This window comes from Sinocyclocheilus rhinocerous, unplaced genomic scaffold (genome assembly GCF_001515625.1).
Source record: "Sinocyclocheilus rhinocerous isolate Xijiao unplaced genomic scaffold, SAMN03320098_v1.1 scaffold836, whole genome shotgun sequence".
Classification (NCBI taxonomy): Eukaryota; Metazoa; Chordata; class Actinopteri; order Cypriniformes; family Cyprinidae; genus Sinocyclocheilus; species Sinocyclocheilus rhinocerous.
This window is the reverse complement of record NW_015648109.1, coordinates 234,909-249,908: the sequence shown is the minus strand read 5'-3', so window position 1 is coordinate 249,908 and position 15,000 is coordinate 234,909. Positions and strand designations below refer to the sequence as shown.

Here is a 15,000-nt window from a genome sequence, read left to right as displayed (position 1 = left end):
TGCAAGGATAATTTTGAATGGTCTTTAATGTAGAAATGTCACATTATGTTGAAGTTTCGACATCTACTAGAAGCGGTGAACTAAGCAAGCTAACCAGCCAAGCCTTGGCCCCCAGATCCTAGCAATAGTACAGAGTGGCTGTGTTCAGAACAGAATACTATGTGCACTGTACAGTGTGCACTGCATACTATTTTGCATTACGCAGCGATTAACATACGAATTGCCAGTCCAAGCAAATTGAGCATGAGTATGCTATTTACATAAACAATCATTGCTAAGAGATAAACAGGAATGTCTAGTTAGCTTGTTATCATTTGATCTCGGCAGAAACAGAATGATCAAGGGCGCATTGGCGTTTTGTTGATGCGTAACTAACTGTGCGTAACAAACGATCGTATTACGTCACTCGGCGTCGAATTAAAAAATAATGTAAACTAAATAAAAAAGCTGTCAGGAGTTTTTTTTTAAATAAATATTATTACATATACTTTTTGGTTTCGTTTCTAGGATATTTCAAAAAATAATTAATATAGACGGGATTTCGTCGACTGGTTTGGTTTATTTGTAGCACTAGGAGTCACGTGACGACACGAGAGTGACGCACGAACATCCGCAGTGACAACACATCAGATACATCCACCCGAATTACAGCAAATAACAAAGGATAAAAAGCATATATTCAAGAATAACATGCTCGGTTATGAGTGATGACATGAAGGATCACAAAGCCAAAGCACAATCGTTGCGCGTTAATCGTATTTCTAGGTGGGAATTCGGTTCCGCTTTGGTGCGCTCCAGGAAAAAAAACTAATGGAATAAATATCAACGACAGAATTATGCAGAAATCTACTCACCTTTTCTGTGTGAGCTAGTGTCTTTGTATCGGTTGCATATTAGATCTTTGGAATCGCTTTAGGGAGAGCAGCAGAACTGTGTAGTAAACAGCCTGGCTGCTCTTCTCCGTCTGTGTCTGTCAAGCGAGCGGAACGGACAGAAAGGTTTAACGCTCTGACTCGTAACCTACTGTACCGCTCTGACCAATGAGAAGCCTGGAAAAGACGATTGAGCCCGCCTCCAAGCCCCTTCCAGCCAATCACATCTCTCCTTTATGTGCGTCGGGTGAATTGGATGCGTGTAATGCTGCGTCCCAATGTGCCTACTTATACTACGCCCTTAAAGTATGTACTCTTTTGGTGAAGAAAAAGTACACACTTTTGAGTGTGTAGTAGAAGAGTAGGCAAGCTTTGGGACATACTATCACGCCACACAACTGCGTCTTTAACTCTAGTACAGTACGAAACCGCACAAACTACTTTTTTACAGTCTATGGTACAAACGCGGGTACCTTCTGAAAGCTTCGCACATCCATTTTTGTTGTTTTCACATTAGTCTTCTGTTGTTTTTATTGCCATTCTCTCTTAGAGAAGTTATCAAAAGCCATGGCCCACAGTCAGTTGTGCACGAGAATATAAACCTTTGGGCTATTGATGGGGTCTCTCTTGCATTCAGAAGACCAAGACTTCGTGTTAGAAAATATATAGATAGTTGGTGTTAATTAAGGGATGTCATCTTGTGACAATCTTCTTTTTAAAAGCAGTAGTTTGATTTTTGTATATTTAGATATTTCGCTTCTGAACGGGAGTTTATCACATGGTTCAGAGATTTAGTTTTCTCTTACGTATTTAACAGCACAATATAAAACTGCCTTTATTGTTGTTGTTGTTGTTTTTGGGGCACAAACTACAGGAATACTGACTAAATAATGTGGTCCAGTGCAATGATAATTACTAGTTAAGGCCATTATTTGCTATTTTTGCTCTTACATTCAACCTCAAAACTTGTGTTGTGTAAAAGTGTTGACAATTTGTTTTGAAAGTCTTGGGTGATAATTAATAAAATAATATTGGTGATTTTACCAAGGCACCAGGAAGCTGTGCGATACCACCACAATATGTATCCTCATATTTAAAATGTGGTCTTTTAAGTGAAGAATTAAAAGTTGGTAAAATATAATTTTTATGCACAAATGGCACCATTTTGTGATTTCCTGAGAATGACTTATGGTAGAACAATTCATTTAGCATAAATATTCAGTTAATCAACAATCAGTCATTATCACAGTGTCTGATTCTGACTTTCCTTCATGTTTGGTTTCAGTTCAGTCCAGATGCAAAGATCGAAGTCATCTGGAGCCAGCTGTGTGTCTGTGAGGAGTGACCAGTCACTAGAACCTCCACATCACTTTAGAGGACACTCTGATCTTAGGTCTAGGTAAACACTGTACTAAACATTTATTGGTTCTTCATAAGGTCTGTGATCAAATTAAAAATGATTATTTATCTTGGTTGAAGTAAAATTACAAATTACTAAAGTCGTGAATATAAGAGAGAGTGTGTGTGTGTGTGTGTGTGTGTGTGTGTGTGTGTGTGTCAATTATTCACTTGTCATGTTCATCTTCAATGCACAGACTAGACCCTCCAGCACCCAGCTGTGTGTCCATGAAGAGTGACTGGTCAATGGACACACTGATCCTGGCTTTAGGTAAATGCTGTACACATCATCTGTGTTTACATAAAGAAAGAATTGTTCATTATTGATGTTGTAAAGTGCCTGTATGCAATGCATTTCAGAAGGTATTTACTCCAAAATCTTGTATAACAACCCTGATATGTGGATATGCACTTGCTGTAAAGTCTTAATGGAGTAATTCAGTCACCTGAATCAGTTCATTACAAAAGTCATCAATATAAGAATTGTATATATTACAACTCTTATATTGTCATTATGTTACATTCACTTGTTGTGTCCATCATTAATGCACAGACTGGACCCACCAGAATGACCAGTCACTAGATCCTCCTCATAACTTCAGTGAACACACTGATCTTGGGTCTAGGTAAATACTCTACTAATCCATTTCTTTTATTACATCTGTGTTTAGACGAAGAAAGAATTGTTCGTCATTAATGCTGTAAAGGGTCTAAAGTGGCTGTATGGAACAGATTTCAGAAGATGTTAATTAAAAGATAGAAGACGTTTTATTTATATTGCACAATTTGTGCCTTTCCACAAGTTCAAAGTCTTTTAACAAAAGATACATTGAAGTACATTTAAAGGAAACAACACAAAATAAACACAAAAGCACCAAGTACAATTTATCAAATACATTTCAAACAAATACGTTTGTATAAGTAATGTGAGCGCTGCACCTGGTCGAGGTGAGCACTAGCAGCTGCACTTTATGCATACTGTAACGATATAATGTTTTTCTTTGGTAAGACAGGGAGCCAATGCAGTGTTGACAGAACCAAGCTAATATGGACATACTTCTTGGTTTTATTAAGCTCTCTAGCTGCTGCATTTTGGACCAGCTGGAGTTTGTTTATTAAGCCTTTGGGGCAACCACCTAGTAATGCATAGCAATAATCTAGCCTTGAGGTTAAATGCATAAATTAACTTTTCTGAATTTTACATTGAGAGAGATATATCGTAATTTAGAGATATTTTTAAGATGGAAAAACATGGTTTTACAAATGCTAGAAATGTGGCTTTCAAATGACAAATTGCTGTCAAATAACACACTCAGGTTCTTGACTGACAATGAAGTCAATTTATATCAACTATGAATTCCACTAATTTTGTGAATTGGTATCTTTCGTTGGAAACTTTGAGCATCATCAGTGTAACAGTGAGACACCATGTTTCTTAATATCTCCCAACAGGGTGAAAAGCAATGGTCCTAGTACTGAGACTTGTGGTACTCCATATTGAACTTGTGATTGATATGACACCTCTTCATTTAAATTCAAATTGATAATGGTCAGATAAGTACAATTTGGGTCATGTCAATACAATTCCATTAATGCCAATGTAATTTTTGAGCCTATCCAAGAGAATGATGTGGTTGATAGTATCAAAGGCAGCACTGAGGTCCAGTAACACTAATAGAGAGATGCAAACATGATCAGATGATAAGAGCAAGTTATTTGTAACTCTGATGAATGCAGTTTCAGTACAATGAAATGACCTAAACCTTGACTGGAATTCCTCGCAGATGCCAGTTCTTTCCCAAAAGGAAAATAGTAGTGAAGATAATACTTTTTCTAGTATTTTTGATTGGAAAGGGAGATTTGAAATCAATCTGTGGTTTACATAATTCTCTAGAACCAAGTTGTTTTTTCTAAAAGAGGGTTATTAACAGCCAACTTGAAATTTTTTGGGACATATCCTAATGAGTTAATATTATTAAAAAGTTTCTTACTACTTCCAGAAACATCACTTTTAATAGTTTGGTAGTTATGGGGTCTTCCATATGTAGATGATTTAACAAGTTTAGACATTTCTGCTCCCATTGCAGGGAATGATAAAAAAATCTTTTTTTTAATCTTTTTTTTTGTGTGTGTGTGTCAGGATCAGCAGGAAGAGACCCAAATGCAGAGTGAGTGAATCAAAGATTTATTGAAAACACACAAGTTCACAAAGCACAGGGGTAGACAATCTTGAGGCAGCTCCAACCAGCAGGAAGAGAACTATGCCCCAAGAGATAGACAGTCTGGAGAACAGTCTCAGTTGTTGGCCAAACCAGGCAGAAGAATGGGGAGAAGACCAGAGCAGAGAACAGCAGAGCGTGCCATCAGAGTGAAGGGACCCAAAGCCGGCCAGTATCAGATTAGGGTTCTCAGCACCAGGCTTGGTTGGCGGACTGCCTTGGGGAACCAACAGGCAGGGAGTCTCAGGCTGAGAGAGCAGGACTGGAGGGAACACACAGCACAAAACACATAACAGGACCAAACAAGACGCAACTCAAGACCACAAAGCAACACTACTCAGCACAACACAAGGAGAAACAGCATGATATAATAAAAAGGAAAAAATAACAAGTAAAAAAGAAAAAAGTAAAATAAAAAAACAATAAAAATAAAATAAAAAGTAAATATCTTGTAAGTTTAGACTAATAAATAACTAAAGTATAAAATCCAAGCAATAGCGAGAACACAAGACTAGAAACAAGACTGATGATTAACTAAGAAAACATTACAAGTAAATAAGTAAGAAAACTGAAGATAAAAACCAAAAACAAAGGAGAGAAATCAAGAGCAAAAACTACAGCAAGGATACACAATCACAGTAACCGAGCAAGACTGGAATATACTGTAGAGCAGCAAACCAATAACTGTCTCTATATGGCACAAGACGAACCAGCAAGCATAAGAGGAACAAACAGCACAATATAAAGAGAGGAAAGCACACAGGGCCAGGTGAGCACAATTAAAGAAAAGAGAACAAGAAAAGGGCTAAACAAGAGGGCGTGACCAAGGGAAAAAAGGAGGTGGGACCAAAGGGACACATGGCAGACACAAACAAAGACAAAGCAACGTGTTCAGGCGCAAGACAAAAACAAAAAGAAACATTAAACAAAGGCAACGCAGACAAAGCTGCCAGGGCAGAACCCTGACAGTCGAGATCCTGTAACCCATGTTTATTCTTCCCTTTATAGTTTTGTGTTGGTTTTGGTTGTTTGTGTGTATTGTGAGTGTTGTATTTGGAGCATAGGGTCAGGATCTGGGGTCTGTTATTTGGACCTCGCTTAATACATCTACGATGATTTGACAAATGTCAATCGTGAGAACTGATCTCTGGCTAATTTTGTTCTTCAAACGCATTTGCGGATTTGATTCAAATATCTGGATTAAGTTGTCTGAGATTACTGCATGTTCTTATGTGCTTTTAAAGGGCAGATATATGGCGACAAATGAAATGTTAAGGTTATAATAGATAAATGAAATGTTATATAATATGCATGTACACCATATTCCAATAATTTATTGTTTTAATCTTACAGCCATGACCCTCAACATGCTGAAGCCCTCAAGACATTTAGATCAAATGTGAGGGAAATGTTTGAGTGTCTGTATGAGGGAACAGCAAAGCAGGGAACCCCAACACTCCTGAACGCTGAAGGGAAAGAGAATCAGGACATCCAGCTCATATTTCCACTTCCTTTCAGAGAGCTCAACTTGATGAAGGATGAAAAACTCAGTCTTTTAGATCTTCTGCATGTTTTATTTCCTGAAACCAAAGAAATGAAAATATCAAGTGATGAATATAAAGTGTTGTTCATCTTTGATGGTCTGGACGAGTGTTGTCTTCCCATAAACTTTGACACCAGTGAGACTCTACAGGATGCGACCAAAGAGACGTCAGTGCACATGCTGCTGATGAACCTCATTGTGGGGAATCTACTTCCCTCTGCTCTCATCTGGATCACCTCCAGACCAGCAGCAGCTGATCTCGTCCCCTCTGAGTGTGTCCACCGAGTGACAGAGGTACGAGGCTTCAGTGACCCACAGAAGGAGGAATACTTCAGGAAGAGAATCAGTGATCAGAGTCTGACCGAGAGAATCATCTCACACCTGAAGTCATCAAAGAGCCTCTTCATCATGTGCCACATCCCAGTGTTCTGCTGGATCTCAGCCGCTGTTCTCGAGAAGATGTTGAGTGAAGCAGAGAGTGGAGAGATTCCCAAGACTCTCACTCAAATGTACACACACTTCCTGATCATTCAGACCAGCATCAAACATGAGAAGGACTATGAGAAGAACGTGAAGGATGAAGACATGATCCTCAATCTGGGGAAACTGGCTTTCCAGCAGCTTGTGAAAGGCAACCTGATCTTCTATGAGCAAGACCTGAGCGAGTGTGGCATTGATGTGACAGAAGCATCAGTGTACTCAGGATTGTGCACTCAGATCTTCAGAGAGGAGTTGGGCTTGTATCAGGGGAAAGTCTTCTGCTTTGTTCATCTGAGCATTCAGGAGCATCTCGCAGCTCTATATGTGCTGCTTTCATTCCTGCTGGACAAGAGGGATGTGCTCAATGAAAACCTCAGCTTAAAACATGAACGTGAGTGTCGCACGATATCTGACCTGCATCAGAGAGCCGTGGACAAGGCTTTACAGAGTAAGAATGGACATCTGGACCTTTTCCTCCGATTTCTTCTGGGTCTCTCGCTGAAGTCCAATCAGATGCTCCTGAAAGGTCTTCTGATACATGTTGGAAACATTTCGTATGGCAAAAAGAAAATTGCTGCGTACATTAAAACAGAAATAACAGTGAATCCCTCACCAGAGAAATACATCAATCTGTTCCACTGTTTAAATGAACTGGGTGATCATTCTCTCGTGAGTGAAATCCAGAATTATCTCCGATCTGGAGATCTTTCAAGCACCAGATTGTCCTCATCACAGTGGTCAGCTGTTGTCTTTGTTTTGTTGACCTCAGAGCAGTCAGATAAGTTTGATTTGAGTAAGTACGTCAGCCGCGAGTACAACCAAAACCACATGTCACCTGATGACGTTTTTCTGAAGCTCTTGCCTGTAGTTGAAGCCTCCAGATCAGCTCAGTAAGTAGCACTGACTGTAATTTTCAGATGTGTGTGAACTGTAAGTGCTTCTCTATTCTTTATCATCAATGGTAGTGTTAATTTAACCTGATTTTTTTTTGTTGATACAAGACACTTGGGTGTCTCTTCCTTTCCACATTAACAGTGAACTTGAGATTAAGATGCTAATTTAAAAGCTTGGTATTTGAATGTCTGTCACTGTAAATGTCTGTGAAACCTCATCCATTGGTCTTCCAGTAAGACTATCTCTAAACTTCTAATGTATAGTAAACTTTTGAAAACTTTTGTATATTATGCTAAATCTGGCATTTGTGCTATAGCTTGATTTTGTTTAAACCACTTTTGATTGATTTACCCAATAAAAGAGCCCTATTTGAGGTGTTTACATGATTTTACACATTGATTAGGCATTAATTCCGCAAGTATAAAATGTGCAAATTATTTGTATTGATTGACAGACACAGTACAGATAAAACATGGCAAACACAAATACCAGCAAACAAATAAAAGCATTCTAGAAAATTATTATAAAAGATCAGTCAAAAAAAAAATGTTTTAAATGTGGCGAATATTGAAAATCCTGTTTGCATTAGACATTGTAGAATTACTATTACTTTGTTTTTGCTTTGTGACACTGTGCACATTTGAATTTTATGGTTGTTGCCACCACTGTAATCACTGTGATTGTTGATGGAGCCCAATGTTAAACTGATCTTTGTGTCTTGAGCGAAGAGAGTGAAGAGTGTGTCGTTGTTCTTCAGGGTGAGTAATTGTGGCGTCACAGATGAAGGTTGTGCTGCTCTGTGTTCAGCTCTGAGGTCAAACTCCTCACACCTGAGAGAACTGGATCTGACACTGAATACTCTAGAAGATGCAGGTCTGACGCTGATCTCTGAAGGACTGAAGGATCCTCACTGTAGACTGGAGAAACTGATGTAAGATCATACATTAATCTCAGCCGAAATGATTAGATATATTACACCAAGTGTGTGTAATCATAATGTTGTTCAGATCACAGTGTTTTACATGAACACACAATAAAACAAAAGTAAACAAAAACTAATAAAAACATGAAACCCACACAGATTTGGGATTTAATATCATAGCCTCTCTGTGTTTGTGTCATTGTTCTCTGCAGGTTGAGGGATTGTGGCGTCACAGCTGAAGGTTGTGCTGCTCTGGCCTCAGCGCTGAGATCAAACCCCTCACACCTGAGAGAACTGGATCTGTTTGGGAATAAACTGAGACGGTCGAGTGTGAAGCTGCTCTCTGCTTTAAAAGTTGATCCACATTATAAACTGGTGATGCTGTTGTAAGTAATGATTCGTGTATCATATAATAATGTAATTTGAACTATCAGTCCCCTGTACGGTACAGATATGTGTCAGTAGTAATGCTCCATAATGCATCTGTTACTGTGTGTTTCATTTTGTACTGATAGGTATTAAATGATGGTGAACATGGGATCACGACAGACTCATTACGGCCAACAGAATCAACAGAACTGATGTCACAGTGAACAAGTGCTGATGTGTGTGCGGTTTACGGGACATATTTTACTAGTTGGGCTACTAAGGTAATTTCATATTAGTATTTCATATTAGAGTTTAGAGTAAAATCCGATACAACTTTTTTATTAATATTAATATCAGAGAACAATTATGTAAATGTTATGCCGTATAATATGATATGAATTAATTTGATATAAAAAATTATGTACCTGTAGTAATATGATGTAAAAGTAAAATTAATGTTTAGGTTATATTTAATTTCATTCTCTTAAGACCATTGTTTACTGTAAAACACTGCCTCATACCCTATTTTTATGTTTTAATTATATTGTGCACTGTTTTGTAAATATCAAATCAATGCATTGTTTATGGGAATGAATCAACAGGATGGTTTTCACACTCAAACTCTCTGATCTACATATTATTAATTGAAATCAGCTAAACCTGTAATAAGGACTGTAAAAAGATGGACTAATGAAGCAGAGCGGGATTTACAAGCCTGCTTCGACTGCACTGATTGGAGTGTTTTTGAAGCGAGAGACTGTAACTTCATACATCAGTTTCTGTGAGGATATGTGCATCCCCACCAGGACATTCTTATCATTCAATAACGATAAACCGTGGTTTACTGGGAAACTCAAACAGCTTTGTCATGCCAAAGAGGATGCTTGCAGAAGTGGGGATAAAATCTTGTACAACCAGGCCAGAAACAGACTGACAAAGGAGATCAGAGTGGCTAAAAAAACCTACTCTGAAATGCTGAAAAACCAGTTTTCATCCAAGGACCCGGCGACAGTCTGGACCATCCTGAGGAGCATCACCAAGTACAAGACACCACCCCGCAGTCTGTGGAGATTCTGGAGAATCAACAACTGGCTGACGATCTGAATGTGTTTTACTGCTGATTCAAAAAGCTCAGTCTCCGGTCCACAAAAAACCCAAAATCACTGGACTTAATGATTATAGACTTGTCGCTCTCTGTGGTCATGAAGTCATTTGAGCGGCTGGTCCTGGCCTACCTGAAGGACATCACTGGACCCTTGCTGCATCCTCTTCAGTTTGCCTACAGAGCAGGTCTGTGGATGATGCAGTCAACATTACATCCTGCAACACCTCGACAGACCTGGGAATTAATTATGCAAGGATCTTATTGTGGACTTCAGTTCGGCCTTCAATACCATCATGCCTGACCTTCTCTCAGACAAACTGACCCAGCTCTCCGTACCCACCTCCATCTGTCAGGACTGCTGAGAGGATTATTGGTGCCCCCTGCCTAACCTCCAAGATCTTTACACCTCCAGAGTGAGGAAAAGTGCTGGTAAAATCACTCTGGGCCCCTCACACCCAGCACACTCCCTCTTTGAACGGTTGCCCTCTGGTCGGCGCTACAGAGCACTGAGCACAAAAACAGCCAGACACAAGAATAGCCTTTTCCCAGCACATGTGAACAACACATAACACATCTCAGACTGTACATCTGTAAATAGCACATATGCACTTTCACAATTCTGTCTGTATCTCACAATCACAATCTCTATATTTTATTACCAATTATATTTTTATTTATTGTCTATTCTCTTTATTATTAGTGTTTTATTTCACTTTATTACTTTAAATTATATGTATGTCTGCACTATGTCTGTACTGGAAGCTCCTGACACCAAGACGAATCCCTTGTGTGTGTAAACACACTTGGCAATAAAGCTCCTGATTCTGATATTCAGTAGTCAAAGTCTGGCGGCAAACATGTTTAGTATGTGTTTCATGGCCTTAAAAATTCATTTTACTACCTAAGTTTAAACTTGCATGCTTGTTGCTCTAATATTATTGTAACACAATTTGTTCTGAATACTAATGAGACTGTTGTCATTAATATGGTGTAAGTATACTAACATAAGCACAAAGAGCATGTGATGTGAAAACATCTCCAGGGCCTAAAAATACCTAACCGGTGGTTAATTTATATATGTTCAAAACTCTCTTTATGATATTTCTATTAAGGTTTATAATGTATATAAATGTAAATGATTTTTGTGTGTAATATTTATTGAACACATCATTCCTCAGTGACGTGAGCAGCTGAACAGAATGGAGTTTGGAGCTGAGTTTAATGTCTCTGTCAAATGTCATCTTCAGGTTTGCTCATTTGATGAGGACAAGAAGTTAATTTTTGACATATTTGCCTTTCTCAGATCTTCCTGCCTGCATGAAAGTGATGTGTGAAATATGAAAGACCGTTTCCTGAATAAAAAATAAAAAAGGTAGGCCTAAATGCGAGTTTACATCTATGTTTTCACACAATTGCGAGAGAAAAAAGTTAGAATTATGAGATAAAAAGTCACAATTTCCTTTTTTTTCTTCAGTAGATGAAACAGGCTTCCATAGTGAAAAGCTAGTGGTTAGGGTTAATTTTAATTATTCATAGCAAGAGTGTTATTAATTTATGCAATTGTTATGCAGATATTGTCTAAAATAAAATATCATACATCATAGAGGACCTATGTTTAAGCAGGCTATATCTCTTAAAGGTGCCATGAGTATTTAAATCAGTGTTTATTACTTTCTGCGTAAATCAGGCTCATTCATTCAGTGATATTTGCTGGCCGCAAACAAGAGGCCTTAACAGAATTGTAGAAATGTTTGTGTACATTTACCAGTGATGTTATGCATTAAGTTGATCAAATGAAGGGTATTATTATTTCCAGATCCCAGCAAGCACAGTCAAATAATGATAATTAAGCTACAAAAACAATCAGCATAAAAATCTTTTTGCTGAGTGAACCTTTTTCCTTTAGCTATGAAAAAAGACGATATGTACAAATGGCACTACTAGATTAAAATGGCAAAACACCTGGCAGTCATGTCTGTGTTTTGTTTGTCACATCGATGTGATCGGCGCTCCTCTGCTCTTCCTGGCACTCAATCATCATCGCGCTCTGGCATCCGCACATCTGCCTGTGGATCGCGGAAGCAGAAGTCGCTAGACATAAACGATAACAGCGTTTTGATATCGTTTTAAGTGGATTATTCTCAAATTTAGTGATCTTCATGCACATTGAAGACCTCTTAATGACTCTGTAGCGGCAGAAGACGCTGTTTAAAGGATTAAAAGGTATGTGAGAGTCTGATGTGTTTGAGTGTTTTCTTCTGGTTGATGTTTATATGGCAGTGTTTCATGTTTCTCTATTAATATTAGTTTTTTTTACTGTCATAACTAAGAATTTAATGCGTTCTAATGATACAAATGGTCATCATGTGTGTTATAAAATCTGGTAAACATCCATTGAATTGACTGTAACATCTATTGTGTTTTTAATTGATCAGGATGCTTTGTTATACAGATCTGCTGGATTTGACATTGCTCATTGATTCTGATTAAATGATCAAAGCCTTTGAATACACTACCAGGCATCAGATTTAACAGATGAGAGACTGCCACATGTGCATAGAGATAAACACAGTCTTTGAACCCTCACAATCATGATCTCTGATTTCCCAGCATGCAGTGCACAGCCTCCCCTCCTCAGGACCCCACACAGGCGAGCGGCGACCGGGCCGAGCTGACCCAGCTGCCCGCTAAAGACGCGTCCTCCACAGACAGCACCTCTGATCTGGGCAGCCCCAGAGTGCTGACCTTTGACCTGCTGAACATGGTGATCTGCTTCAAGCGGATGGCCATCTTCCTGGAGCCCGTCACAGACTCGCTGGAGGTGCTGCGGTACCTGCTCGGGTGAGAGACATCCCATAATAATCAGAACGGCTTCTGCCAGGTGACTGTATCATGTGACTCTCATGAGAAGGCTTTTGTTTTTACTCCAGCCGGTTACTAAACGCATCTCTGAATTATTGATCCTGCTGCCTGCGTGTATCCAGTATTCAGCTCTTTTATTTTTAGGTGGAGGATGCCGCTGTGCTCCCTGTTCAGCTGCGTTCTGCTCAACATCCTCTTCCTCACTTTGAGTGAAGGTGAGATACGAGAAGATGACATGTCTATGTGTGCATATATATTGTATACAGATGTACTATAATGCAGTAAGTGGTAACTGAGTGTCTCCTTGGTTAAAAATGTCCTCAGGCGCTTGGGTCACTCTGCTGCTGCTTGCCGTCTCCGCTCCGGCTGTGCTGGGTTACCTTGGCAACCGTTGCCAGGGCACGAGCAGTGAGATGGAGGTTCAGAAGAAGAAACACTTTGCGGTGCAGCGGCGAGACCTGCAGACGGTCCACATGAGCAAACAGGAGGCCATGCTGGAGGTCAAGGACATGTGAGTGGACGACACAGTGATGTTTGAGTGATGAGATCAGCGCTGAGACTGAGAGATGAAGGCTTGTGTGTGTTACAGGCTGAAACGAATAGATGAGCTTTTGACACTGGCGTGTGTGTATGCAGAATCTGTGTATAAAGTGTTATACTGGGAGAGCCACGCCATGTCCTCCATGTGAGTATCACGCACATAGAAGCACATATGGATGTTCCTTGGTGGAAAATTTCTGCCAGTTTCTGCCAAAATAGTCAATACAGATATTTTTACTTTATGTCGTCAGTGAACTTGGTATTAACTACCACTGTCAACAAAAGAATTAAATAATATGATGAAAATCATATGATATGAAAAAGTTCTATTTATGTCTTTCTTCAGATAAAATATGAACAAAATCAAAAACTTAGCCAGGGAAGTTTCTGAATTTTGGTTGATTTGACACGGAATGACTCTATGGTATTTTGGCAGAAATTATGGTTACTATGGTACATTTTTGTAAAAGATTATGTATAGTGCAGCAATACTAACCTTAACGATAACGGAAGGACACCAACTGTAATTTACACATACACAGGGTTCGTACAGTCATGAAAAACCTGGAAAAGTCATGCAATTTTAAAACGGCCTGGAAAAGTTTTGGAAAAGTCATGGAAATTTATTTCACAAATCTCTGTATAATAGAATTCAGTAGTGAACCGAAGGCAAATTAGTAGCATTAATAGTCATTCATTTTAGTTAACATATGCTATGATGAATTTGAACATAGATTTTTATTCTTATTTTACCTGTATGCTTGTAAAAAAAATGGAACATTAGGTCATGAATGTTGTCTCAAAATGTCATGGAAAAGTCATGGACATTTATTGGTAAAAATGTGTCCAAACCCTGTGTATAATGTAATATTATTCATACAGTTAATGTTGTTTTGGTCTATTTTCTGTTATCTTTGTTTTAATTTGTAATGCAAAACGTCTAATAAAAGCAAAAAATATCAGTTAACTGTAAGGATTGTGAAGGTGATTGTAATGAGTGTTATTCTGTGTGGAGGTTTTATGGTTCTGTCCTGACGGCAGTTTGCTTGCTGTACATGGTTCCTGTGGGTTTGAGTCTGTCTGTGCTCAACAGCGCCCTCTTTCTGTGGAACAGAAACTTCTGCAGAGGTCAGTAAATGAGTGAATGCAAGACTGGGCACTTGTTGGTCAGAAGGTCTCTTCAGCGTTTATTGCTTCAGTGTGGATCAGACTTTATGCTGATATTAAAAAGATTAGTGAATATATATATATACAGATTCAGTATTTTCATTCAGTTTCAATAAGCTAGACATTCTCACACAGCTTCCTTTCTCTTGTTCCCTCTAGCTCTTTTGGAGCTGAAGGAGTTCGTTCACCCAAGTCGAGTCCAGCCTGCGGAGGAAACTGAACCATGTGACCCAGATCAGTCAAACCTGCTGGAACGCACACCCACTCCAACCAGTGTGGAGGTGAGAGAGAATTAAAACATACACACTTGCTACAACCATAAAACACTTTAGACCAGGGGTGCCCAAACCCGGTCCTGGAGGGCTGCTGTTTATGTTTATGCAGGACACCGGCCCTCCAGGAGCGAGTTTGGGCACCCCTGCTTTAGATTAGGGTTGTGACGGTGAGGAAATTTTCCCACTGGTTAAACGACGTGTGACAACACCGGTAATACCGGTATCACCGCGGGGGTGTTCCCTCTTTTTCTCGCTTTCCTTCGCTTTTAAATAGCTTGTAAAAGCGGCGTGCGCATTTTACTTTCACTTTCAAATAGCGGCAATTCGGCGTAAAGCAATTGTTCGTTTTTAGTT

The 15,000-nt window shown here is 39.1% G+C and overlaps 2 protein-coding genes across 2 annotated transcripts in view; both read left to right on the top strand.

Moving 5' to 3' along the window:
* Positions 1-2,202: 2,202 nt before the first annotated feature.
* The window catches only part of LOC107709592 (protrudin-like), a 13,049-nt gene continuing 251 nt past the window's right edge, over positions 2,203-15,000 (top strand). Inside the window, exons 1-8 of the mRNA XM_016514105.1 lie at positions 2,203-2,271; positions 11,709-12,025; positions 12,413-12,643; positions 12,809-12,879; positions 12,989-13,175; positions 13,254-13,349; positions 14,220-14,332; positions 14,531-14,652. Coding sequence (XP_016369591.1) covers positions 12,414-12,643; positions 12,809-12,879; positions 12,989-13,175; positions 13,254-13,349; positions 14,220-14,332; positions 14,531-14,652 — 819 coding nt within the window. The 5' untranslated portion in view covers positions 2,203-2,271; positions 11,709-12,025; position 12,413. The remainder of the gene's footprint in view (positions 2,272-11,708; positions 12,026-12,412; positions 12,644-12,808; positions 12,880-12,988; positions 13,176-13,253; positions 13,350-14,219; positions 14,333-14,530; positions 14,653-15,000) is intronic.
* Positions 5,898-8,718, top strand: LOC107709593 (protein NLRC3-like). The gene is made up of 3 exons (XM_016514106.1): positions 5,898-7,402; positions 8,164-8,337; positions 8,541-8,718. Exons 1-3 carry the CDS (start codon positions 5,898-5,900, stop codon positions 8,716-8,718), a joined length of 1,857 nt encoding a protein of 618 aa, XP_016369592.1.